The sequence below is a fragment of the Patagioenas fasciata genome, chromosome Z (genome assembly GCF_037038585.1).
Source record: "Patagioenas fasciata isolate bPatFas1 chromosome Z, bPatFas1.hap1, whole genome shotgun sequence".
Taxonomy (NCBI): domain Eukaryota; kingdom Metazoa; phylum Chordata; class Aves; order Columbiformes; family Columbidae; genus Patagioenas; species Patagioenas fasciata.
In genome coordinates this window covers 15,934,912-15,958,905 of record NC_092560.1, presented here as the reverse complement: position 1 = coordinate 15,958,905, position 23,994 = coordinate 15,934,912, and the positions used below count along the sequence as shown (strand labels likewise).

General features: G+C 45.2%; 1 protein-coding gene across 1 annotated transcript in view; it reads left to right on the top strand.

Annotated features, from left to right (window-relative positions):
• Positions 1–23,108, top strand: part of CORO2A (coronin 2A) — a 56,277-nt gene extending 33,169 nt beyond the window's left edge. Inside the window, exons 2-12 of the mRNA XM_065861410.2 lie at positions 1,189–1,389; positions 6,626–6,742; positions 11,688–11,837; positions 12,397–12,576; positions 13,264–13,380; positions 15,085–15,189; positions 15,535–15,631; positions 17,376–17,488; positions 18,597–18,687; positions 18,992–19,263; positions 20,658–23,108. Of these exons, the coding sequence (XP_065717482.1) occupies positions 1,189–1,389; positions 6,626–6,742; positions 11,688–11,837; positions 12,397–12,576; positions 13,264–13,380; positions 15,085–15,189; positions 15,535–15,631; positions 17,376–17,488; positions 18,597–18,687; positions 18,992–19,263; positions 20,658–20,789 (1,575 nt within the window). The 3' untranslated portion in view covers positions 20,790–23,108. The remainder of the gene's footprint in view (positions 1–1,188; positions 1,390–6,625; positions 6,743–11,687; positions 11,838–12,396; positions 12,577–13,263; positions 13,381–15,084; positions 15,190–15,534; positions 15,632–17,375; positions 17,489–18,596; positions 18,688–18,991; positions 19,264–20,657) is intronic.
• Positions 23,109–23,994: the final 886 nt, after the last annotated feature.

Below are 23,994 nucleotides of genomic sequence, written 5' to 3'. Positions count from 1 at the left end.
GGAGGATTCAATACCATGCCAGCAATAAGGACATTTTGGTTTAGAATTGCTTAGACCCCTGCTTGTCAGGTAATGATGCACTTGGCTTCTTGCCATTGAGTACATGCTTCCCTTCAAATGCTAACCCACCTGAGTGAGCAATTTAAGTCTTGCTGTAGCTCAAAAGCTGCTTGCTTGGGTTCCTGTCTCAAACTGGAGTATCATTGATCCAGCATCACAGATGATACTGTTCACCCAATGCATATTAAATGCATAAATATGTGGCAAAACCTCTCCCAGTCTTTGCCTGTACTTCCAGCCGATTGTGTGGGGCTCTCTTTTACCCATAACTTTCTTGGCTGATCTGCATTTCTTTTCCTTTGGGCAGCAGGATCTTATCATCCCCGCTGTGTACCTTCTACTGTCCAGGTCTTGTGGAAAGTGCAGGAGTTAATAGTCCCAATCGCCTTTTCTGTCCAACACTGGTAGTTTCCTATTTTAAATCAGTAGCGTCAGTTCCATTAAGCTCTTTGTGGGAAGGGATTCTTGTGTTTAGCCTGCTTTATTTTCTCATTTATACACCATTTGAAATGCTGTCTGTCAGACTGCTGCGGTGCAGTTACAAACAATATGTGCAGAACGTTGTTATCAGTGGGGAAGAAGACAACTGGCGACTGTAACTGTATGGTCTGTCAAACCTCTTTCTTTTTTTTTCCCTTCATGTGAGCAAAATTTAGACTGATTTTTGGTCCTGAACCACCTGAGGTCTAAATGAAGCATGCATCCAGACTGGCTCATTCACTCATCATCTTTCAGGCTTTCCTCACCCAAGATGTTGTAGCTTCCATGCTTCCTGAGCTCTATGCTACTGGGATTCATCTCTTCTTCAACTTGCTGCTGTGTCACTACCTCAGTGACAAGGACTACTGGTGCATGCACAGCCCAGCTGGCTGGCGGTGCAGAGGGCTGTCTTCTCTCCTGCACTGTCTTCTGTCCATCAGAGGTGGGCGAAGAGTGCGGAGATGGGTCATGCCAAAGGGGTGAGGACCAGCAGAGGAAAACATGGCTGCTGCTTGCTGGCTAAGGGTTGGTACAAGGAGCTCAAATGGGGAGGGTGAGCCTGTGTTGTGGAGAGGGAGTGGGGCTCTGTGACCCCTGCTGGCATATTTGGTCATTGTGTCATGGGACTTTGTGTTTCTTCCCCTGCAGATGTCGTGGCACCCGCAATACCGCAGCTCCAAGTTCCGCCACGTGTATGGCAAACCTGCCAGCAAGGAGAAATGCTATGACTGTGTGCCCATCACCCACAATGTCCACGACAACAACTTCTGTGCTGTGAACCCCTACTTCATTGCAGTGGTGACTGAGTGTGCAGGTGGCGGTGCTTTCCTTGTCATTCCCATCCAGCAGGTGAGCTCCACCGAGGAGAACCAGCTTTTGAGAGGCTGGAGGAGAGCCAGACTTTCTAGGGAGCTAGCTTGTGGAGAGGATATTTAATTGATGCTATTGTCTGAATTGCAAAATGATGGAAGAGACTCCAAATGCCCCAGCAGGTAACAGCTGGGATGTATATACTTATGTCTTACATTGCTGTTTGCAGTTTTTTAGCACTCCCTTTCATTTCATATCTCATTTGCCTTTCTTGTACAATCAGCAGGAGCTGTTCTGGTGTTTGTATCCTGGGACAGTTGTGAATAAAAAAGCAGTTAGTAGGTATAGAGGGCAAAAACTCAGAGATGCTTTAGTGGTATGGCTTCAGCTGTGACCAAAGGGTAATATATGTTTTGCTCTACCTTCTCCTTTGAGAATGTCCTGGTTTTGTTAAAAATAAGTTTCTTTTCTAGTGAATCTGCCTGTCAGCTAAAGCCTTCATGTTAGTTGCATTTTTTCCGAAAAGCCAGATACATGTTTTGGTAGACATAGCAATGGCATGCAAAGTCATTGATAAGAATTTATGAGCAACGAGAAACAGATGACCAAAAAACTGACCAACTGAAGTATTCCATCCCATTCACATGATACTTCATATAAAAGTGGGAGATCACGAGAATCTTGTCCCTGTTTTCCTCATGGCTGACATTAGGAGAGGACCTTGCAAGTCCTCCCTGTGAACTGAGGCCTAGTGACAGACTGAATCCAGATCCAGTTGGCTGTAGGGTCCAGTCCATGACTTCAGGTGCCGGCTCTGCAGTTGCTGAGACTTTCAAGATTTGTTTTGTATATTTTGTGCTATTTTCTCTATTTTTATTAGTAGTATTAGTAAGATATTTTTAATTTTTCCAACTCTCTTCTCCCTGTCCTTCTTTCCCTCCTGATCACCTGTCCTTAGTGGGAAGAGGGAGAGGGAGGAGCTGAAGGGGGAAGTGGGGGCTGTGGGGGTTAACAATACTTCTGCTGCAGTTTATTGTCGTGCCTCAATCAAACCTCGAGAGAGAAATAATGGAGACTCTGATATCAGGTGATGAAGCTCTTAAGCTTCAAGCACTTGTGCTGGAAAAACGTCCCTTTCAGAAACAGAATCTGATCTGATGAGAGGGAAAAGCTGTCTGTCTGATGTTTATTGCTTCAGAAAAATTAGGCATGCAGTAATATGAATTAACTTTGATATGAGAGTATGAGCTCTCTGGAATCAAGGCGGAAGTTCAGCCTTCAATTAGAAGTCAATTGATGGTGGTATTGCAATGCCACTTTTTCAGTGTGTATTTGCTAAGGAAGAAAGTGAACTGGCTATGCTTGAAGAACCTAGCACAGTTCTTGGTCCTTCTATTCTTTCTTTACTCAGCTCCTTCAACTCTGGTGCTCTTCAGAGACAGTCCATTTAAAATTAACCACTACCCTGTTTTTCTTGACTGAGTGCCTTCTCTCCCCTCTGCCATGATGTGTTGAGGTTGAAGAACTTGTTGTTATCACCGAGCTGCATCTGTAAGCAGCTGATGACTCTGGGGCAGAGGGTGGGACCCAGCTCTCGAAGTGTTGGCAAAATGAGCTGAAGGTGCTTGTACTGCTTAATATTAATTCTTCTGTCTTCTCACCTCTTCTCAGGTTGGCTAGTCTTTGTAGCAATTCTTCTGTTCTTAACACGTGCTCACATACTCCACCCAGATCTGAAATACTGCTTGCAGAAATCAAAGGCATGGTAGAACTAGGAGATACAGAAAAGGATAATTAAAGTACATTAATGAAAATGTGGAACTGCTTTCATATGAGTAAAGACTTTGTAGGTTAGCCCTCAATCGGTCTGGGAAAAAAAGACAGATGAATGAGATGTATAAAACTGTGAAGAAGGTGGGAAGAAGTGTAAGGAGCAATTCTTCTTGATTTGTATGGTGAAGGGGATCCTGGAGACTAGGGAGCAGACTGCTAGCAGCAGATGTGTATGCTTCTGCAGTTCAGATGTGGAGCTCACTGCGTTGGAAGAATTAAGGGGTTCAAACCAGGATGGAGTTACGGAGAAGAGTTGGTTTAGTTCAGGAAGTCCTCTGGGGATTCACCTTTGGTGGATCAGGGGAAGGATCTGTATGTGCTGTGCTTTGTACTGCTGTTCTCTGAATACCTGTTCCTCACCCATGCTGGGGGGGAGAGCAGCCTCAGCCACTCACAGAAGGGCGTTCTCTCAGTCTGGGGGCTGCAATACCAGTTACTTTTTTTTTCATTATACGCTTCCAAACTGGTGCCACCTACAGAAAACTTTCAACTTATGCTCCTGGAGGTGGTGTTTGTGGCTGCCACCTCCTGTGATGGTGACCCATGGTAGAGAGTATACTGTGCTCTTGGCTTGTGGGCCTGGCTGCCAGGGCACCAAAGGCAGCCTAGTCTGGAGATGTGTGCCTGGGACAGTATTGCCCTCTAATGATGGACATCTGGTCTGTGGTTACTTTTGTCACATCCCAAGTATGACACAGTATGGAAGAAAAGCCCAAGAGCCAAGACATCACATTCAGCAAAACTGGGAGATGGTAGCCAGGACAGGGAGGGCTGCACTTTCTGGGGAGGATAACAGCCTACCTGGGGAGCTGGTCTTGTCCCTTCAATGCTTTTTTGAGTTCATTCCACATGCGCTACTGGAGGGGTTGCCTGCCTCAGGATGTGCTCAAATATAGGCTCAAACTTGCTCTGTTTCACTGTACCTCCTTGTTTGTTGTGCTCCTCTCCAGCTGAGTCATGGACACCGAGCTTTCTCTTCTCTCCATGGATAAATACTGCTTCTTGCCTCCTGCACCATTCTTCTTTGAGAACCTGGGGGTCAGTTAGGGTTGGGAACAGCAGAGATTATGTAGAGAAAGAGTTCTGAAACAAACTGAGTGCTTTGTAAATCGTACAAGTCTTAGGAGACACAAGCTCAGTGACTTTAACTGGCAGATGAGCTGCTTTCTCACAGTGTGGCCTGGGTGTAGACTGGTGTCTGACACAGGTGTGTTGGGGAAGTGCATGCACCGCAAGCATCACATGCCAGGGAAAGAGCTGGACTCAGAGGGCAGTTGTGTGGCCTTCCTTTGAAAGACAAAGGCTTGCATCTTTCCTTTGTTGATGACCAGACGTGGTTGAGACTGCATCTGTCTCTTCCTTTGCAGCATAAAGCAAAGAGGTAGCAAAATGAGAACAAAGTCCCAAGGGACAGGGAGATATTTGTGCCTAAGCCTTTGCAGTCTCCAGTATTTCAGTGTGCTAGCACCAGGTGTGAAAAGGAGGACATCTGTGGTCATGTAGACCTCCTAGACACAAATCCTGCTCCCTTCTCTCTGGGGACAAGGACTATGAAATTAAGCCTGTGATGAGCCCTCAGGCCTTACCTTAGTGATGCCATATATGAGTGCAGTGCCATGATGTGATGATGAGGTATGTTAGTGCCCTTTGGAGAACACCTGAGAAGTGGGGCTGACATGTCTCATGGTAATCTACTCTGTACAAATCTGCTGGGAGAGTTTTCATAACTGTCCCATTAGAAGTGCTTTTTGTCAAGGAACTCCCCATTTGGCTACTTTTAAAAAATGCTGGGAGTTTATAAAGTGCGTGGTTGAAAAACTACTCATTTTCATGCTGTGCAAGTAAGTGGAAGCCGGGTACCTCTGCATGAATGATAAGACATCAAGTTACTGAAATAGTTTTTGATCTGTGAAACAAAATTTCCCCCAGCACAAGACAGAAGGAGAGCTTCACTTGCACATGCAAATGTGCATCTGAGACCATCAGCCCTACCTGCCACTTAACGCTTGCTGGCAGCCAGCAGGTCCCTGTGTTGTGGGTCCTGGTCTGTCCCAGGGCTGCAGGGTTGCACTGGGGCAGGTGGGACTGGTGGCTGCTCCGTTCCAGGGCCAGCTGAACCTGATGGAGACATGGGGGTAGGAGAGCCTTGCAGGATGGGGCAGGCAAAGCAGGCTCAGGGCAGCCTGGGAGTCTCCCAGATGAAGTGGGGAGGGGACAGGCAGCCAGCTCTGGGAGGGGATGGAGTTCCCAGAGGGATCAAGGGATCCCTATGGAGCTGGCTGCCCAGCCTGTTGAGTTGCCAGCTTGAAACCAAGCCCTAAAGCCTGCAAAAGGACACTGTGGGTGGGGGAACGCTTCTTATTAAAGGCCTTTTATCTGCCTTCTGCCTTCCCAAGTCTCTTTGTATTGTTGGTGCTATAAAAGGGAATTGTTTTAGACTGTAGTCTAAAAAACAAGGTCTTTTACATTTCAAAGCCCTCTGGGTGTTCAAGTTTAGAGCAGGTTAGTCCCAGTCTATGTGACAAACTTTCCAGTGAAGCCAGAATAATTACATGTCATGTCACGTTCTGCATTCAAAACCATACAAATTTCCAAGGCTGGGAAAATTACTTCGTAGCCGCATCCATTTTGTGGCCAATATTGATTCCCTTCTGCTGTGCACTCTTAAGGCCCACCTCTGGAGAGGTCTGCTCCTGGAGACAACGGAAGTGTCTGCTTTCCAGGAGGGGTTCATGCTTCTTCCAGAAGCAATGGAAGTAAGCAGGTGAGCATCACCAGCCTGCCACTGTGTCTCTCTCTCCTTAGGTGGCTCAGCTTTGCTCTTGGACAGATGTCTGGGATGAAAGGTGGTTCCTGGAGCTTCTCACACTTCTGCTCCTGACAGGGGGAAGCAAGTGCTGATTCAATGTTAATAAATTCCCTAGCACGTTTTCTAGCACTTAGCAAATACACTGACCTGACTTTGTAGCAGAGATGGTGACTGCAGTGTGGGTTTATCCTGATGCAACACAGCCCCCATGTGGCACAAGGCCCTCAATACTTCTTAGTGCATTTTTTTTTTTTTTTTCCCCAAGAGCTTTTAAAAATGTGGAAGATTCGACTCATTCATAAGTGCTGCCTGTCTACATTTCATTCTGGTGTCTGAACCAAGTATTTGCTCCTAACTTCAACAGTCTCAGCTGCTGCATGTGTACAGATTTCCTGACTGCAGTGTACACCTAAGAAGGCATGAGGACTTCTTTCCTTTCTTTTTATAGATATCATCAAGACTTGCCTTGCAGGGACAGCAAAAACCCATTTTCAACAGATAGAGAACACACAGGGTATTTGGAGCATAACAATCACAAAGAGGTTTCTTGCTGGAACTGGCTTGGATCTTCCTTGAAAATATCCTGTTATTCCATAGCTCACTTCATGTTTGATGATGTTTGTTTTCTTCCAGACAGGCAAGCTTGACCCACATTATCCCAAAATATGTGGGCACAAAGGGAATGTTCTCGACATCAAGTGGAACCCATTCAATGACTTTGTAATAGCGTCGTGTTCAGAAGATGCCACAGTAAGTTTACCAGCTTGTGCTCTGTGTTATTACCCAGCTTATGTGCTTTTTGGGGAAAGAAGTAAAAAAGAAACCAAAAGGTCCATGGATCAGATGTGAAAGCATATGTATACTAATTAAAAAAAATCAGACAAGACTAAGATTCCTGTCTTTCTTCTGAGGTCAGACTTGTGTGATCCCTTCTGGATGATGTACCGAAGTCAACGTGAGGAGGAAGATATGTTTTATGGAGGCTTACATCTTTTTGGGTGTGTTTGCATGAGAAAAACAGAATATGACTTTTAAAGAGAATAACTATTCAAGTTTAATCACTATGAAGCTCTTTATTGTAGAATAAAAACTTCGACACAATGTAATCTGGAACAGCTATTTCAGATTAATTTCCTGCAGAGCAAGTTTGAGCTTGTTCCTGCACTCAGTTACTTTGGTAAGTCATATTGATCAGTTATAGGGTAGCTGAGGAATCTGTGTCATCCTGCTCTGCAAGAGGCATAAATGGAATGAGCATTTTCCTACTGAAACCACAGGAAGTCTCCAGAGATGCAGAGATTCATCTTAATGCAAACCTATAAATAGATATTGAATACATAATATCAGGCTGATGTTTGAGGCAGTAGGTAGTTTGGCTGTATTTAGTATAATTAAGATGCAGTCACATATTTTACTTCAGTCTACGTGTAGACTAGTTATTAGAAATTGAAAGATTCAGTTCATGTTTGCAAGGGACAGTTTAGCCCATACGTACCCACTGAGAGGTTGCTTTTGATGTCCTGTCACAAGTGTGATGTTGGCTTCTGTGATAGTGAGGGCATCTGACTAACTGCTCTGCTTTTTTCCAGAGATCCCGTATGTATTTTCTCTCACTGTGTATGATCCTGCTCTGCCACACAGCATCAGAGAGGTTTTCTTTGTCATGTCCTTCAGCTGCAGCTTGGTGCACATCCTCTGCCATTTCATCTCTGCCAAAAATCACTCTTGAATTGGAAATCTAGGCTCTTGGAATTGTCCTTCCTGTTTAGTAATTTGCCTTTGCTTCTTTGGATATGCATGTCTCTTTTGAAGGCTCCTTTCAGTTCCTGGGCTCTCTCAAGGCATTTTATTTTATCTGCAAACCCGTATGCCAGGTTTTCTCATTGTCTCAGAAGGGACTTGTGGCAGGAAGGCATCACCACGACCGTTCTTTCGAGCCTCAGATGAGGAGCACAGGCTTTGAAGTTTCCTGCTGCAGTTACAGAATCACAGAACCATTTGTGTTGAAAGGGAGCTTGGGCCGTCTCTACCTCCACCTCCTGTGCAGGTCCATGGAACTGATTCTTGAAAACTTCTAAGGATGGAAGTTTCACCACCTCTCTGGGCAACCTGTTCCTTGCCACTCCCATGGGGAATTTTTTCCTTATATGCAGTCAGAACCTCCCCAGTGTAGTTAGTGACTACTGTACCACATCCTCACACTCTGTACTTCCACACAGAGCCTAGCTCTGTTTTCTTAGTAGTGTTGCAAGTATTGAAGGCTTCTTTTGGTTCCCCCTGAAGCTGTCTCTTCTTCAGGATGAGCAAGCCCAATGTGTCTCAGCCTCTCTTCACAGGACAAATGCCACAGCCTCTTGAGTATCCTGGTGGCCTCCACTGGACTTACCAAAGTTTATGATCATTTTTCTGGCATGGGAATGTCCAAAACTGGATGAAGTATTCCAGATGTTGTTTTAAAGATTCCTGAGTAAAAGGGAGAATTGCTCCCTGTGATCTTGTGCAGGGTGATCAAACTCATTTTCACTGGGGGCCATATCAACTTTATGGTTGCCTTCAAAGGGCCGGATGTAATTTTAGGACTGTATAAATGTAACTTCTCCTACATTTATACAGTCCTAAAATTACATCTGGCCCTTTGAAGGTAACTGCAAGGCTGATGTGGCCCCTGGTGAAAATGGGTTTGACACCTCTGATCTAGTGACTTATCTTCTTGTTGTTCCGGACCAGGACATTGCTAACTTTCATCCCTGACAGGACATACTGCTGGGTCATATTTATTCTGTTGTCCACCAGGACCCTGGGATCTATGCAGAAGTGCTGCTCTCTACCAGCTTTCTTTTCCATTTTCCAGTTTCCTACTGAACCTTGGCACTGGATCATTTGTTAGGCTAAATAATGGAAACACTCTATTTGTCAGTGTTCTGAGCACCAGAAATTGTTTCAAGAAGTCATGCTGTTTGTGACTCTACTACCCTCCCATCATCACCCTGGCACCAGGAAATGGGATCTTAGGGGTCCCCTGCATGGTGACATGGTGTTGGGACACCTCTTCCCTCCCTGCTAAGCAGTGAGGACAGCACACTGTGTTTCTTAGTATGACTGTCTTTCCTGGTACCTTGTAGCTAGACATGTGGAGGTCACTTAGTCCAAGTCCTGCTCAAAGCAGGCCAGTTGAATCATGTCGCTCCAACCCTTGTCCAAACGAGTTGGGAAGATCTCCATGGCTACAGATCCCATGGCCTCACTGGGCCCTTGCTCCAGGGGCTGAGTACCTTTCTGGGGAAAATAGGGCTCCTCTGATCTCCAGGGAGTGCCCACATTGACATTTGTGTCCATTGCCTTTGGTATTCTCCTTGTTCACCTCCAAAGAGTCTGGCTCTGTCTTCTCTGTGCCTTCCTGCAAGGTAGTCAAAGGGCAGCCAGAAGAGGTCACCTTTGCCTTCTCAATCCTGAGCTGAACAAATTGTTTTATTTCCAACTCCCTTCAGGTTAGCTGTGCTCCTGTCCCCTCTTTATCTTAGTGGCTGCTGTTGGACTCCCTCCATGGGGTCAACATCTGTCTTACTTGTCCTGGTCTGTACTAGAGAGGTCAGATTTGGCATAATGTGGGAGACCTCAACATCAACACTTTCTCTGTCCTAAGAGAAGTCTGAGGAAGTTTTTGGGGTCTCAGAGGTGTCTGTCACTTCCTTTGGGCTAGACATGAGAGCCAAAACCTTCCTTGAAGTCTGTTATTAAAGGCTTGAGTGCTCTCTGCCGTTCCTCAGCATTAGAATTAGCCACTGTTCTGGATTGTGTGCAAGGACGTATATGATTGCTCTTACAGGACTGGGTCTCCCTGGTGCTTCTGAGGAAGGTTGCAGGCTTCTGTGGAACTGGTGGAAATCTCCCATCATCCACATTCCTCAGAGATTTTGTGGCCATTAGTCAGTCTTTCTGGAGCTTACCTTGGTGGTATCACAGCAACCTTTTGCGGTATGTAGCTGTAGCATGTAGAGTGGTACTTTCGGGCACAGGAGGGGACAGATAATCTCTGTGAACATCAGGTGCCCTTTCCAGTTCCCACTGCTGCTCCAGTCAGGCATAGGACTGAGGCCAATGCAAGTGGCCAGGGGCTGAGAATTTGAACAGGATGGGGAGAGGGCTTATCCTCTTACCCCTTCTGTTTCTTTTGACAAATCATCAAGTGTGTACGAATTCAGCTTACTGAAGATCTTCTTCTCCAAGGCTAGAGGGGCAACTCTGTGCCTTTTACTTTGCTTTGTCAGGTTTTCTTCAAGATACCGCAGGGCAGACAGCTTGTGGAGTGTTCCTGCTTGGCCTGGCAAGTCTGGCTTCAACACCTGCTTCTTCTTCATACTAAGCACTGGTGATTTCTGTCATTTAATGCATCCTGAGATTCCAGCCTGCATTTACCACCCAGCATTTCATAGCATGGGGAGTGAACGGTTCATTTTAGGCAGTTCTTCTTAGGGTGAGCATAATCTATCTTTCCTTTCCCTACTCTCTCAGCTCCATTCCTTTAGTGACGGCTGTTGAAGCTGTAGAGTGTGATGCTTTCTCTTACCACTGCAGAAGTTGATCTGGAGGCTACTGGACCCCACAGTCCATAGGTTTCTGATGGACTTGATTCCTCAGTGGGATAAACAGTGTTGAGAAGGGTGCTCATGATCTTTCTCAGTGGGTCCCAGCATTTATCCCTCTCCTTCTTCGGCATAGATAGGCATGATCCTCATCAGTCAAACAGTGGGAGACTTGAGCAGGTGTACCTAATTTCCATAAATTATCTGATTTGAAGAACCTTTCCCTTTTGATTAAGGCTAAGTCCTAGAAAAGTTATGACAAACATAGTCATTTTCCTTGAACCAAAGGGTTAATCATCTGTTAGAATCCTAGAAAGATTTTTTTTTTTTTTTCCCTGCATTGGTTTCAATCCCTTTTGCAGGTTTCCTCTGCTGTCTCCTTCCACTCCAGGAGGGCAGAGGATTTTTGTCTTCATGTAGCATCTTTCTAGAACTGGGGGCTGCAGGTTAACGTGGTATGAGACAGCACGCTCCTGGTGTTGAGCGACTTCAATGTGGTGTTGCCCAGTCTCTCTACTCAAGACACCTGCTGTGTGGCCACCTGGGTGGGCTTCTGTGTACTTTGATAAATGTCTGTGTCATTTGCAAAGTGTTTAGCACTGGTGCCATTTTTTATGGAACAAACAATACTACAGCTGTCATCTGATGAGGGAATTTTGCAGTTCTTTTACCAGGTAGCACTGAGTGGATGACTGTTTGGATCAGCTATTGCTATAATATCTTCTGGGGGCCTTTGCTGAAGTTTATTTCAGATTTGCTTGTTCCTGATCAAAGTTTGCTAGGAGGCAACGTCTGCAGTATCTGTGGTTTACTTCTTCCCCGTGGGAATAGCTCTTCATAATTGTTCTGGTGGCTTGGGCAGGTGTAAGGGTTAGATTGTAAAGATAAAACAATCTGGTAAAACTGCTGGCTAAGGACAGAGGGTAAAGAGGAGTGTTCAGGCCCACAGAAAAGTAAAGACACTAGTTTAAAGGATTGGTATTCAATAACGATAGAAGCATTCCTATTCACTACCAAAAGAATAATAATACCAAGGGAATAATAGTTTTTAGTAACTTCCAAATTGGCTTCTTGCTCAGGAATCTAACTGATACCCATTCTGCACCATTTAGGTTAAAATCTGGGACATCCCCCGGCACTTTCTAACAAAAAACATTACCAATCCGAAGAAGGAACTTCTTGGACATGTTCGAAGAGTGGGCCTCATTGAATGGCATCCCACTGCTAATAACATCCTCTTCAGCTCTGGCTATGACTACAAGGTGGGTCTGTTCTCTGCAGAACTCTCTTCCTGGGACACCCTGTTTGGTAGGGCCTTTTGAAATTTGTTTTAATTTAAAGCTGTAAGGTAATACTAAAGACTTCAGAAGCCTTCTTCAGTCAGAAATTCCATGGTGACTGCAAAAACAAAAAGACACTGCTAGAAGTTCAAAAGCAATTGGTAATTTTCCAGTCTTTTGATGAATTTCAGTCTACTTAGCCCTTTCCTTTACTGGATTTGGTATAATATGTAATGTCATGCACTTTTTTGTTTGGCTTCATTCTTGTGCTAGTGCAAATATCTGCACTGATGCTGGCCATTTTTATATATGAAATGTAGTTGCAAAGAAACTTTGAATATTGGACATTCTGAGCAGACATTGTGTCCCTGATACATGCTGTAAGTACCAGGAATTATGAGTATTTTAAATGCTGGAGAGCAACCAGTTATTATGGTAAGACCTATGTATGTAGAGAAGAGAGGAAGAAGTGAACAGGGTACACAAATTCCGTGGTTGTTCAGGCAGCAGAGGGCTGATTTTTTTTGTTCTTTTGCCTCAGATCATGATCTGGAACCTTGACAGCAAGGAGGCTGTCATCTCAAACCCAGTGAAGATCCTTGATGCTCACAAAGATGTGGTCCTCTCCATGTCGTTTAACACAGATGGCAGTCTCCTTGCCACAGCCTGCAGGGACAGAAAGATACGACTGATAGACCCTCGTGCAGGAACAGTCCTACAAGTAGGTTGGGTTCAGAGGTTTGTGATCTAGCTGATCTCACCCCGTGGAGTGTTTCCGCTTTTGGGTAGGTTCGTTGCCACTGAAGAAGATACACCTGTGCCCTGCATTGCCCAAGGCACCAGATGGTAGTACTTCATTCTAGTTTCCATGGAACGCTTACTGTCATTGTTGAAAATAGGGTTTCTGCATCTTTCTACCATGCTCCTTGCTCCCTGAAACCCTTCCTGAAGCACGCTGTTTTCATAGCTCCCTCCTGCAGCCCTCTGAGTGATGCCTTAGGAGGGCTTGTAGAGATCGGATGGACAGGTGAACATAAGTGTACATTTGTCCCACTGCCAGGGTTGTTTTTGTTGCCTGTACTTTGTATCTGCTGGTAAGGTGAAGCTGACTGCATTTCGTAGGTGTTTGCACAGATTTGCCTATATAGAAAAGTCCTCTCTACCATGAATAGGGGTTGCCCTCTTTCAAATATGTGAATCAATAGTTGGAGATATTGACTGGGCTTTTAGGAATGCTGCTGAGGAGTTTAAGGCACTTTTCTTGGATCTCTATTAAATTCTGCTTGCAGTAGTTGAGCTGGGCTGAGCAGAGCTTTCAGCTGTGACTGAATCAGAGGTCTCATGTAATATGAAATGTAACTATGCAACAGATGCTGTTTCTTATGCAGTGTCCTTTCTCTTCCTATAGGAAGCCAACTACAAGTCTCACAGAGTCAATAAAGTCTTATTCCTTGGAAACATGAAAAAGCTGTTCTCTACCGGAACATCTCGGTGGAATAATAGGCAAATTGCATTATGGGATCAAGTGAGTTGAACCAGCAATCTTAACCGGTTTCAGTTTTCTCCCTTTTGCTGCCACTTCAACTTTTCCAGCTGCCGAATACCTAATAATTGGTTTGTGACAGATCACTTCTGCATTGCTGCTAAATTATTTCTTAATGTGTGACAGACCTTACTGCTATAACACTGTTAACTGAGTATGAGTGTCCGAAGAAGTTCTCAAAGCTTTCAGCACAGAAATCCACCAGAACAAAAAGAATGCTGTGCCCAACATGGGAAGAAATAATTCAAAGGACCTTTGGGTTATCACCGTGTCTCTGACTTAAAGACAGCTCTTAGTGGAGAATTGTTACTGCTACTGGAAAGAGAAATAAGCTCTAGATACAGCTTCCTCAGTGAAGCCCTCAATGGAGAAAAAGAAGTGATGTGTTTTTGGTTACTGATAATTCCTGACAGAGCATTGAGGTAGCACTTATTGGTCACTTCCAAGACATGGTCTCCTATCATGGCTGCTGCTAGCCTTACAAAACCTGGCTCTCCTGTATGCCTCTCTTGTGCAGCGAGAGGTTTTTCCTTTGTCTGCATCTCATTTTGTCCATTTATGCCAACCACCTTGCAGCACAATCTTTTGCCTCTTTGTTGTGCTGTCACTTTTTGTACCAGACAAAGCTGGTAGACCAAGTTTATGATTTGTGATTTGGCTGTGGTTGAACACAGTTTCTTTGCACATGTGAGAAGCAAAGCACTGTGCTGCTGTCTGAAAGCTTTCTACAAAGGTGAGCAGTGCTCTGACACACTATGGATGGGTCTCACTTCAGAGTTTCACTGCCTTCGAAGCTGCTGGAGGAGCTGGCCACATGAGGCCAGATGTGTGCAGTCTCCTTAGGGACAGACATTGGCACAGAAGCTGCCCAGCAGGCATCTTTCTGATGTTCACATCTACTTATGTCATTAGTGCATCTAAACAGAAACTCTGGCTTTCTGGAGCCTGCAGCAGGACAGTTCTGCAGGACAAAATATGTATTAACCCTATGCTAAATACATATTTATTTGGCAATAGCCACAATGGCAGCCATGGGACAGCATACTCTGCCCCTTTGGTGGTCATCCCAACATTTATCCCTTCAGCAGTGCTGTGATAGCTCTGTGTAAGGCGTGCCAGCCTTGTGCGTGGAGTGCTGTGCTATGTACTCCTACACGGCTTACCTGCAAAAGGCCGATGGGAGCTTTTGCCCTTGCAATGGACACCTTTCCGCTGTGAAGGGTGGAGACTGCTCGGCTGATGTGGGTTGATCTTGTGGTGGGTGGTGCACTATTGTGGAGGTACTGCCTTCACTAGAGGTAGTGAGGGAACCTGAGTAATTCGGTGTGTGGTGCAGATATGCCCCAAAGTCCCCTCCATCTCCATGAATCTGGTGGCTCATGCAGAGGTAGGTGGTGTTTCTTGTCATATTTACTCACTGTGAAGTGCCTGAGATGTTCTAGTGATAGGAACTGATGTCCTGGGGTGCTGACCTCAATCAAGACCCAGGGACAGAGTGCCTATTTCCCACTCACAGAACTCTGAAGAAGCCTGTGCATTGCCCTCTGCTCCAGGCAGCTGTCTGTGACCTAGGATCATTATACAGCTGTTCTTGTGTGCTGCTGCCAGGTGGGGTTCAGGTAAAGTGTCCCTTGGCTTGAGGTGACTGACAGCTGATCACAACTGTTTTTCCTGTGTCCTGCCCAGAATGACCTTTCCGTGCCTTTACTGGAGGAGGATCTAGATGGCTCCTCAGGACTCCTGTTTCCCTTCTACGACTCAGACACACACATGCTTTATGTGGTAGGAAAGGTAAGTGCTTTCCACATCAGCAAATGCTGGCCTGTCTCATTCTTCACCTGGCCTGTGTCGCATCAGACTGAAGTCAAAGATGCTCCTGAAGCACATCAACCTAGGGGTATGGGCTGATGGCATGGGGCCTGATGCTGCAGCATCAGGCCACGATTTTCACTGCAGACCTACCATGTTTGCTGTGGGGGAGGTATGCTGCAGAGCCCTAACCTTTCCACAATGGAATGTGAGGGTAAATATTTGGTTCTTTTCTTGACCCCTCATGGCTTCTGGGACCAGACATTCGTCTCATAACCTCATGCTGAACAGCAGGGTATGGCTTATGTTCATTTTCTTTGCGTTTAGGGTGATGGAAATATACGATACTATGAGATAAGCCCTGAGAAACCATACCTGAACTACCTGATGGAATATCGTTCTCATTTACCACAGAAGGGAATTGGTGAGTGGCAGCATGTGTCTAATGTTTCAAGAAGATGATGGCTTCTTTGTTTTGAGGCTATTGGAATCCAGGACTATCCAAAGCATAATTTAGAAAAAAGTGGGTCAGATTCCAGTCTCCATCCAGGTTTACAGGTGCACAACAGTCAGCTTGGTCCAGCTTACCTATGTATGACAAGTGGCTTTCCAAAGCTTTACTAATCAGTGCTACATCCCTTCTCACACACCTGGTGAAGGTGGAAGGGAGGATAGTCTGGATTTAAAGGTGGAGGATGTTCCTTGCCCTTAATGAATCTGCCACAAGATTTTTGGCATTGAACACTGTTGACATTGTTCTACTCTTTGATTTCTCTGGTAATGGGTGCACTATGTCTGAATGCCTTCACTCTAATCACTTGCCTACTTTCTCATGTACTGGCATTTCCCATTTAGAGAGACCCTAATCACAGCTGATCTATCCCTCCTTTGCTGGAGACCCTTCTTTATGAACCTGTCCGCATACTACCCATTGTTTAACTCATTCAAGCTACAGAGTGTGACTTTCAGCCTCAGACCTTATTGGTAGCCCTTACTTGAACCTTCTGGCCTACCCTGTAAACCATATTCTTCTGTAGACTTATGTGTTTTTAGGACCATTTGCTACTGCTCCACAGCACCTAGGGACACTCTCATTCTTCCAAGACATTAGTACAGATATTTAGCAGCATTAGATTTTGTGCCTGCAGGTCTCCTTCAAAAAACTGTTACTGAAAAGGAATAAATAACTTAAAACATAACTGGAACATCTCTCCATTATTCAGCTTTATTAATCCTTCCAATCTACAACATCCTGATTTTGTTGTCATGGTCTTTTTAAAAGACTTCCATGAAAAGGAAGTATACAAGTGTTTTTAAAAAGCCTGAGTGAATCAAATCTCCTTGCCTTACCTGATTTGTTCTGCTGACAAAAAACCCTACTAAGGCTATTGCACAAGAGCTTCCTTCCCGATGCTGCCAAAACAAAATACAATTGTAGAGAAGTGGAGTATAGATTCACATTTAGATGAATACATAACGTAAGGAACAACAGTCCGTGTTGAATCTACTATTTAATGAAGTAATTTTTTATTAGTAGAAAACAAAGCCTCTGTAGAACACCATGAAGCAAGGTTTCCAAGGAGAGGCAATCTTCTTGTTAAGGGAATTGATGTGGTTGTAATCTTGTGGAAGAGAAATCCACTGAGGTTGCCAGGTACTTAAAGACCTTGTGGGGCTTAGCCAGTCCCTGAAACACGGAGGCTGCTTTCTGACAGAGTAGATGTCCACACCCTTCTCATACTCTCTTCTGCAGTGTTGGGGGGAGGATACTGAGAAAGGTTTTCATCCTGGCCCATATGGCTATTCTGGTGTTTAGGTGTCCTGAACTCGCTTCCTGCTGATCCTGGTAGCCAAATCCTGTGGTATCACCTACCAGTTCTGCTCAGTCGTGGTAGCTCTATTTGCAGCTTGTGAGAATGAATAAGGAACAGGAGGCTTAGCACAAGAACCACAGACGTTGTGTGTAACTCCCTGGCCTGACAGGAAAAAAAAAAAGTTAGTCTTGTCATTTGTGCCATTGAGACAGTTTTGGGTGCAGATTTCAGACCTCTCTGCTCTGGAGCTGATGCTGTGACTTCTTTTGTTGTTTGGTGTTGTTTTTCCATGGCAGATGACATTAAGTTTTCTAGGGAGATTTATACCCTGTTTCTTTCCTGCTACCCCACCAGGAATGATGCCAAAGAGAGGCCTTGAAGTGTCAACTTGTGAGATCTTTCGTTTCTACAAACTGATTCCGACCAAGAACATGATTGAGCCGATCTCCATGATTGTGCCTCGACGGGTAAGTTCGTGTTCATGTCTGGGACAAATATCAGTGCAAAAAAGGGCAGTGACTCCCCTCTGTTACTCTATGGGGGAGGAAAGTCAGTAGAACAAGGGATTTTCTCTCTCCTCATCTGAGGGACAAAGTTGTTCAGTTTATGGGCAGCCCTACAAACAAACTCTGGCTGTGTAACTCAAGAGTTAGGTCTCTGTGTAACAGCCAGCTTTCTGAGAGGTGCTCACCAGTCTTATCTACTCGGGTGCAACAAGGGGTCTCTTTGGCTGTTAGGTCAACTACCTGGCTGTAAACTTCCTCAATTGTTGGCATTTGTTTGATGTAATGATGAAACAGAGAGAGGGGTTTGGCATGATGTTGGATGACACGATAATCTCCTTGTGGAAGGAAGAAGAATCACCCTGGGAAAAAGAGAACAATGGGTTCCCAGGTCTCCACCCAGTAGGTGCAGTTGTGTTACAGACAGTTGTTCTGCAGCATGTGAGACATGACCCATTGCACAGAGAGTGATGTAGAAGTAGAAGATGTAGAAGACCTGGTGTGGCTAGAGAATGACCCATGAGCAGGGTCACGTATCTGTAGCTACCTAAGGTAGCTCCAAGTGACTGTGTTAGCAAAGGTACGTTGTAAATGTCAGCACTATGGCTTACACTTTCAGAAATGTTGGAAGGTATTGGTGCCTTGAATTCAAAGAGGCTCGTTGCAACTACCAGTCAGGCATGTTCCTCCAATGTTATTTCCTTGGCCAGTTTCTGTCAGCTGAATGATTTGTGACTTGTGTCCATCCTTCATATGTATTTCTTCATCCTCAGGAACAGAGCTCAGGAGAGCTGGGTTAGCCTGTGTCACCAGCCTCCCGCAATCTGTTGCTTGGATGTGTAAAGCCCTTACTGGCAGAAATCAAAATAGGCCTTCATATGCAATTCTGAGTTGTGATGGGCAGGAGAGAGGCTCAGGGCAGGTTAGAAGATTTTATGTGCATGCCAGTGAGTGCTCATGACACTCCTTGTGCTGAGGTGGAACAAACTTTTTTCTCCACCACAATCCACTGTGGTCACTGTAAGCCAAAACCTCACTGACGCAGCAACTCTGGACTTTTGTTTGCTTGCAGTCGGAGTCATACCAGGAAGACATCTACCCCTTGACCACAGGAGACAAGCCGGCACTGACAGCACAAGAGTGGCTGAATGGAATTAACAAAGGTCAGCACATGTTGAGCTGCCCAGCTCTTCAGCTCCCCAGGGCTTGGATAAGCTGCTGCTGCCACTCACTCTCTGGCCTGTTAGCTGCCAGAGAAAGAGGAAGGGAGGTAAAGGAGAGACATGAAAAATATGGCTGGAAGCTGAAATAATTTGGTGGCTAAAATAATCACTGCTGTGAACTATGGAAGCCACTTCAGTCAGGTTCCTCTATGTTTTTACCTACAGGTTGTTTGAATGAAGTGCTTACAGCTGATTTCTCAGTGGGGTTTGTGAGTGCTAATCTGTTGTCTGCCTCCCTTCCCAGGGCCTCTCTTGGTATCCCTGAGACCAGGTTATGGAGCTGTGAATTCCTTACCACAGTTTCTTGAGCCAGAGCCACTCATGAAAACTACTGACCTGAGCCAGCCTCAGGGTCAGGGAGGAAGGATGCCACTGGAGGACGTGCAGAAGCCAAGTGGGGCTGAAGACAGCAGAAAACAGCCAGAAATGCAGGAGAAGTTGCTGAAAAATGAGCAAATGTGGCTCTCCAATGGCTTTGACATATCTGAGCGTCCACCACCAAAAACTGAAAATGAGGTGTGAATGTCTGGGGTGAAGATTTGGGGTTGTTGGGGGAAGCCCAGATTCAGCTGGCAAAAGCATGCTATTCAAATGGTGACAGAATCTGTGCAGGGTTTATTTTATAGACTTGGAGTGGTGTGAGCTCTTCATTCTTTGTGGGGACAAAAGCTCTGCATGCCCTGGCTGCCAGATGGGAGGAAAAAATGTGGACCAGCAGCACCCCAGCTGAGGGGTTCTGAAATGAAGGGAGCAATCAGTATTCACTCTTTCTTTGGCATCCTTGTGGTGCAGGCCTGCCCAGTGGCTGGCTGGGAACAAGAGGGTTCTTGTGACCTCCAGGCTCTGGAGAATGGGAGGAGGTTTAGGCAGGTTTATACCCTATGCGAGCCACACTCAGAGAGCCTGCTGAGACAGCATGGGATGGCTGTGAAAGGAGTGGGTGTACTCTGCTCCCTTGGCACATGGTGCATCCCTGTAGTCTTAAGCACCTAACCGTGTTGTGGAGCCTGACATGGGAAAGGGGCTGGCTCTGCCTTGACAGCTCACAGCTGGGGGACAACTTTGGAGTGCAGGGCCATTGATGCTGGCTGCTGGTCACAGCCTGCTCCTGGGAATGGCTCCAGAAAAGGTCCTGGCAACTCCATGATCTGTTTTCAGCCATGGCCATCCCACTGTCTCTATAGTAACCAAAGCTTGTTCAGTGTTAGATCTCTGGTGATTTGCAAATCTTCCATGACTGTCAGCTCAGGGACAGTTTTGAGTACAAGGAGCTTGTTTGCTTTTAGGAACCCTGGAAGGATTTGCTTCCCATAGCTGTGGTCAGGTCCCCTTTTTTGCTCTGCAAGATTTTAGCATCTGCAGCTTGATGGGGCAGGAATTTCCACAGCTGAATTTCCCCGTGGTGTGAAAAAGCATTATTCTTCTGTGTGTTTCTGAGCTGGCGCCCTGAGGTTAGAGAAGCAGCCCTTGCAGAGCTGGGTGCCTAGCTTTGTGCACAGTGAAAGCCATGCTAGTCCCAAATGGAGAGGACAGAGCACAATCAACAGGAAAAGAGAAGTAAAAGGACTTGCCTGAGGTCAGAGTAGATGTGGCAGATCTAGGAACTAGGACTAGAACTCCACTAGGATCTAGGACTCCAAATATTCTGTGTCTAGGCTCTCTTTGGTATCAGTGGTATGGGGTTATTTTTTCTGATCTTTTCCATTGAATTAAGCAGATGTAGTGTTACTAAATGATACTGAGAAATACCTGCACTCACAGTTCAGGCTCGTGGACAGCAGCAGCACTCTGAATGTTCAGTGTGTAGATGCTGTTTCTCTCAGAAGTGATGTGACAGGACTGGTGGCATTTGACAGGTTAAGTCTGTATGTTTGTAGTGTAAATGAAGTAAAATGTGACTTTTCTTACAGCTTTTGCAGATGTTTTACCAGCAACAGGAAGAAATTCGTAGATTACGTGAGATGGTAAACCAGAGAGATGTCCAAATTAAGCAGATGAAGCTGGAACTCAGAAACCTCTGCACGAACACAGGCAGGTACTGAGTGTGCTGGCCTGCAGCTCTCTGTACTCCTGGCAACTTGAGCAGATTCCAGTTCTGTGGATAACTCCTCCAAGAGTTTATGCTGGGGGAAAAAATTGATGCTTCAGGCAGCATGGACTTTCCTAGCTTGTGGTGGTCACATTTCTCTAATCATCACCTGACTTATTGATGGACAGTTATTGCTGTGCTTCTTCAGGCTCCCCTTGCTTGCCCACTCATGTCAGAAGCTCATGCACTATAGGTAGTGAGTGACTTTGGAAAATCTTGCTCTTCTGCTGCTGGAGAACCACCTGTTAAGCTCCAGGAACAACCTGTTTAGCTGCCCCTTGACATGACAGGAGGACAAGAGACTGAAGGCAGCTGCCAGCTTCTTTTCCCACCCTTGGACCCAGCAGAGTGGCTCCTGTGGCTGCTGCCCTCCTGTGCCGGGAGATCACTCTGCAGCTGAGCTTCAGAGGCACCTCCAGTTCCAAAGCAGTCATTGTGCAGCCCTCTCATCTTGCAGCTCGGCCTGCAGCCAGGTGGCTCGGCAAAGCCGTGACTGCATTGACCTGGTGCTGGGGATAGTCCTGCTCTCAGTGGGAGGCTGCACTGGGGCTGCCATGGGCCGCTACTGTTGTGATAGGTAGAGGAGAGTTGCTGTTTGGAGGTCCCACTGTAAAGGGGCGATGGTGTGTGCTAGTTCTCACCAGAGAAGCTGCAGAGTCCAGCGAGGATCTCTGGTCCTTTTAGCTGGTGGCCTTCTTTCTCTCCTTCTGCCAAAGACCAGTCACAGTCACCTGGAGGCTGTGGAGCTGTGGTGCTCATCAGACAAACGAGGACAACATTTAAAGCTGTGGTGTTGGCAGCAGGGACTTTGCTCTCACTTGTTCCTGTGGTGTGGGGTACTGTTGTTTGCCCCAGGGTCCAAGCACAGCAGTGACACTGCAGGGGGAATATTTTTCCTTGTCCCAAATGCAGAGCTCATGGAGGTATCTTAAACCGTGCAGCTCTGTTGTGACACATGGAGGAATGAATACTATGCCCTGCTGGTTCCCTGAAGTGTGATGATTTCCCAGAGTCTGAAAAAAAAAAAAATAATCTCCATAGTCAGAAATTCCTGCAAACGGACTCTTTATTAAGGGGACTAAAGGCTATGCACTGCCTGTGCTCATGTGAGATGCCCCTCTGGTTATCCCTGAAAGCAAGAGCCAGCAGGGAGCTCACGGGCAATAAATACTCTTACATGAGAATCACACAAAGACTTCAGCAATCCTTTTGCTGTGCTGCAAAGACTTCACCCAGCTTTTGAAGATATTTCATGCATTTCTACATAACAACAACAGATGTGGGTGCTAAAAAGTCACAAATATTGCTGGTTCTTTCTGCAGCGTTACAGAGAGGGTGTAGTTATTAGTATTTTTCAGGAAGAGTCCTTTAGAGTCCCTTTACTCTTTTTGTAAAAAGTAATATATTAATAACAAAGTTGTTGAAACAATGTACTTTCCTGTGCCCTGGGAGCACCATGCAGTTACATGCAAAAGCAGCTCACTGCAGACAGAGCTTTAATCCAAACACGAGTCTTACACCAGAAGTGGTCAGGCTTTCTCACCAAAGAGAGGAGCAATGTAAGAAATCAAGAAGCTCACAGTTTTTCAGCTGTGTCAAACATGCCTGACAACCTCAAATTTCAGAGACATTTTCATAGGGGTTAGCCCCAGGGTTATGACACTGTGGTTTTCAAGCTGTCATTATCAGAAAGGAGAGCAAATGACGCATCCTCAACAGTCCAGTGGATATGACACTTTTCTTGTCACTTTTTTTTTTTTGCTAGGTTGTTTTTGCTCATTTTTCATACACAATAAATTATTTAAATTATTTCCCAGTTAAAGTAATCTTTTCCAGACTGTTTCTTTGTTACCCTGTGGCTGACTAGCATAGGAACTGGTTGGCCACCATGGTTTTATTGTGTTGATTTCAGCATTTCTGGAAAAGAAGTTGCTTTTGTTTAGGCTTTGCTGGCAACATTTGATAAGGCGAGACTATTTAATCAAAAGTTCTTTTTTAGACAGTATGCCCACAAAAGCATTGACTGTGAAATGTATTTCAATTTGGAGCTTAAATGCAACCATAAATCTTACACACAGAGAGAAAAGAAAAAGTGGAGGAAATGGATTTATGTGTTAATGAACTGTGCCTAAATAGACTTAAGTGATCATTTAACAGTTTCTAAAACTAACAGCTTTGTAAAAACTGTAAAACATGGGGATAAAAAAAAAAATTGTGCAATGAAAAGCAAATGTACCTGAATAATAAATATATTTAGAGTTTTACTTTTTGATACATGTGAGGTTGTTGGTTTCTTATTATTGTATTGTTGAAGTGACTAAAAATTAGGCTGAATCAAGGTCAGAAAGGAGTATCACCTTCTGCCTCTTTTGTTACATGAAGTTGTGGCCTTACATTAGTAGGCAGGTTGTAGGGTCTTATACATGTGGGTCTATCTTCTTACATCTTTCTCATTTGCCCTTGATGCTACAAAGGGGTGGCCATTTCAAACCATTTTGCATTATACTGCTGTGTATGTTGCCTTGGGTAAACTGAGCTCTGCTGGAGATGCAAACCATGTGGTGGGGTGTTTCCTGACCATGCTGCCTTGCAGTTCTGCTGCTTTTCACATCCAACACACTCTGACCAGGCTCTTTCAGATATTCTGCTTGAGGAGAATTTAATGTGTTATTACCCAATATACTTATTTTGAGACATTTGACGTTAGATGGGATTTTGATTCAGCAGAGTGAAGTGGCAATTGCATATAGCAGTTGCAACATCCAGTTGATTCGCAATATAAATGCAATTCCCATTACTGGTCTCTATATGTTCACTGCCATGTTGCTGGGTATTGCCAGTCGTGGGGAAGAAATATGTGGGTTGAAGCCAGCTCAAGCCTGTAGCTCTCTTCAAAGTCCATTTGCTTGGTTGCTCAGTTTTTATGATTTATGTTGGGCTGACCCTCATGCTGGTCTGGCTGGCTCATGAAGACATTTACACCTTTTGATTAACTCAGGCAACCGACACAATCAGTTGATCACTCAAACTGATATGACAATTAACCTAAGCAAAAGCCACTCTCTGGTCTCCTTTCCATGGAGATAAGTTCAGCTTTCTTTACAACAGCTGTGGTTGCTCCTTGTATTTGTCCCTGAGCATCCTGAGTGCATCACCTG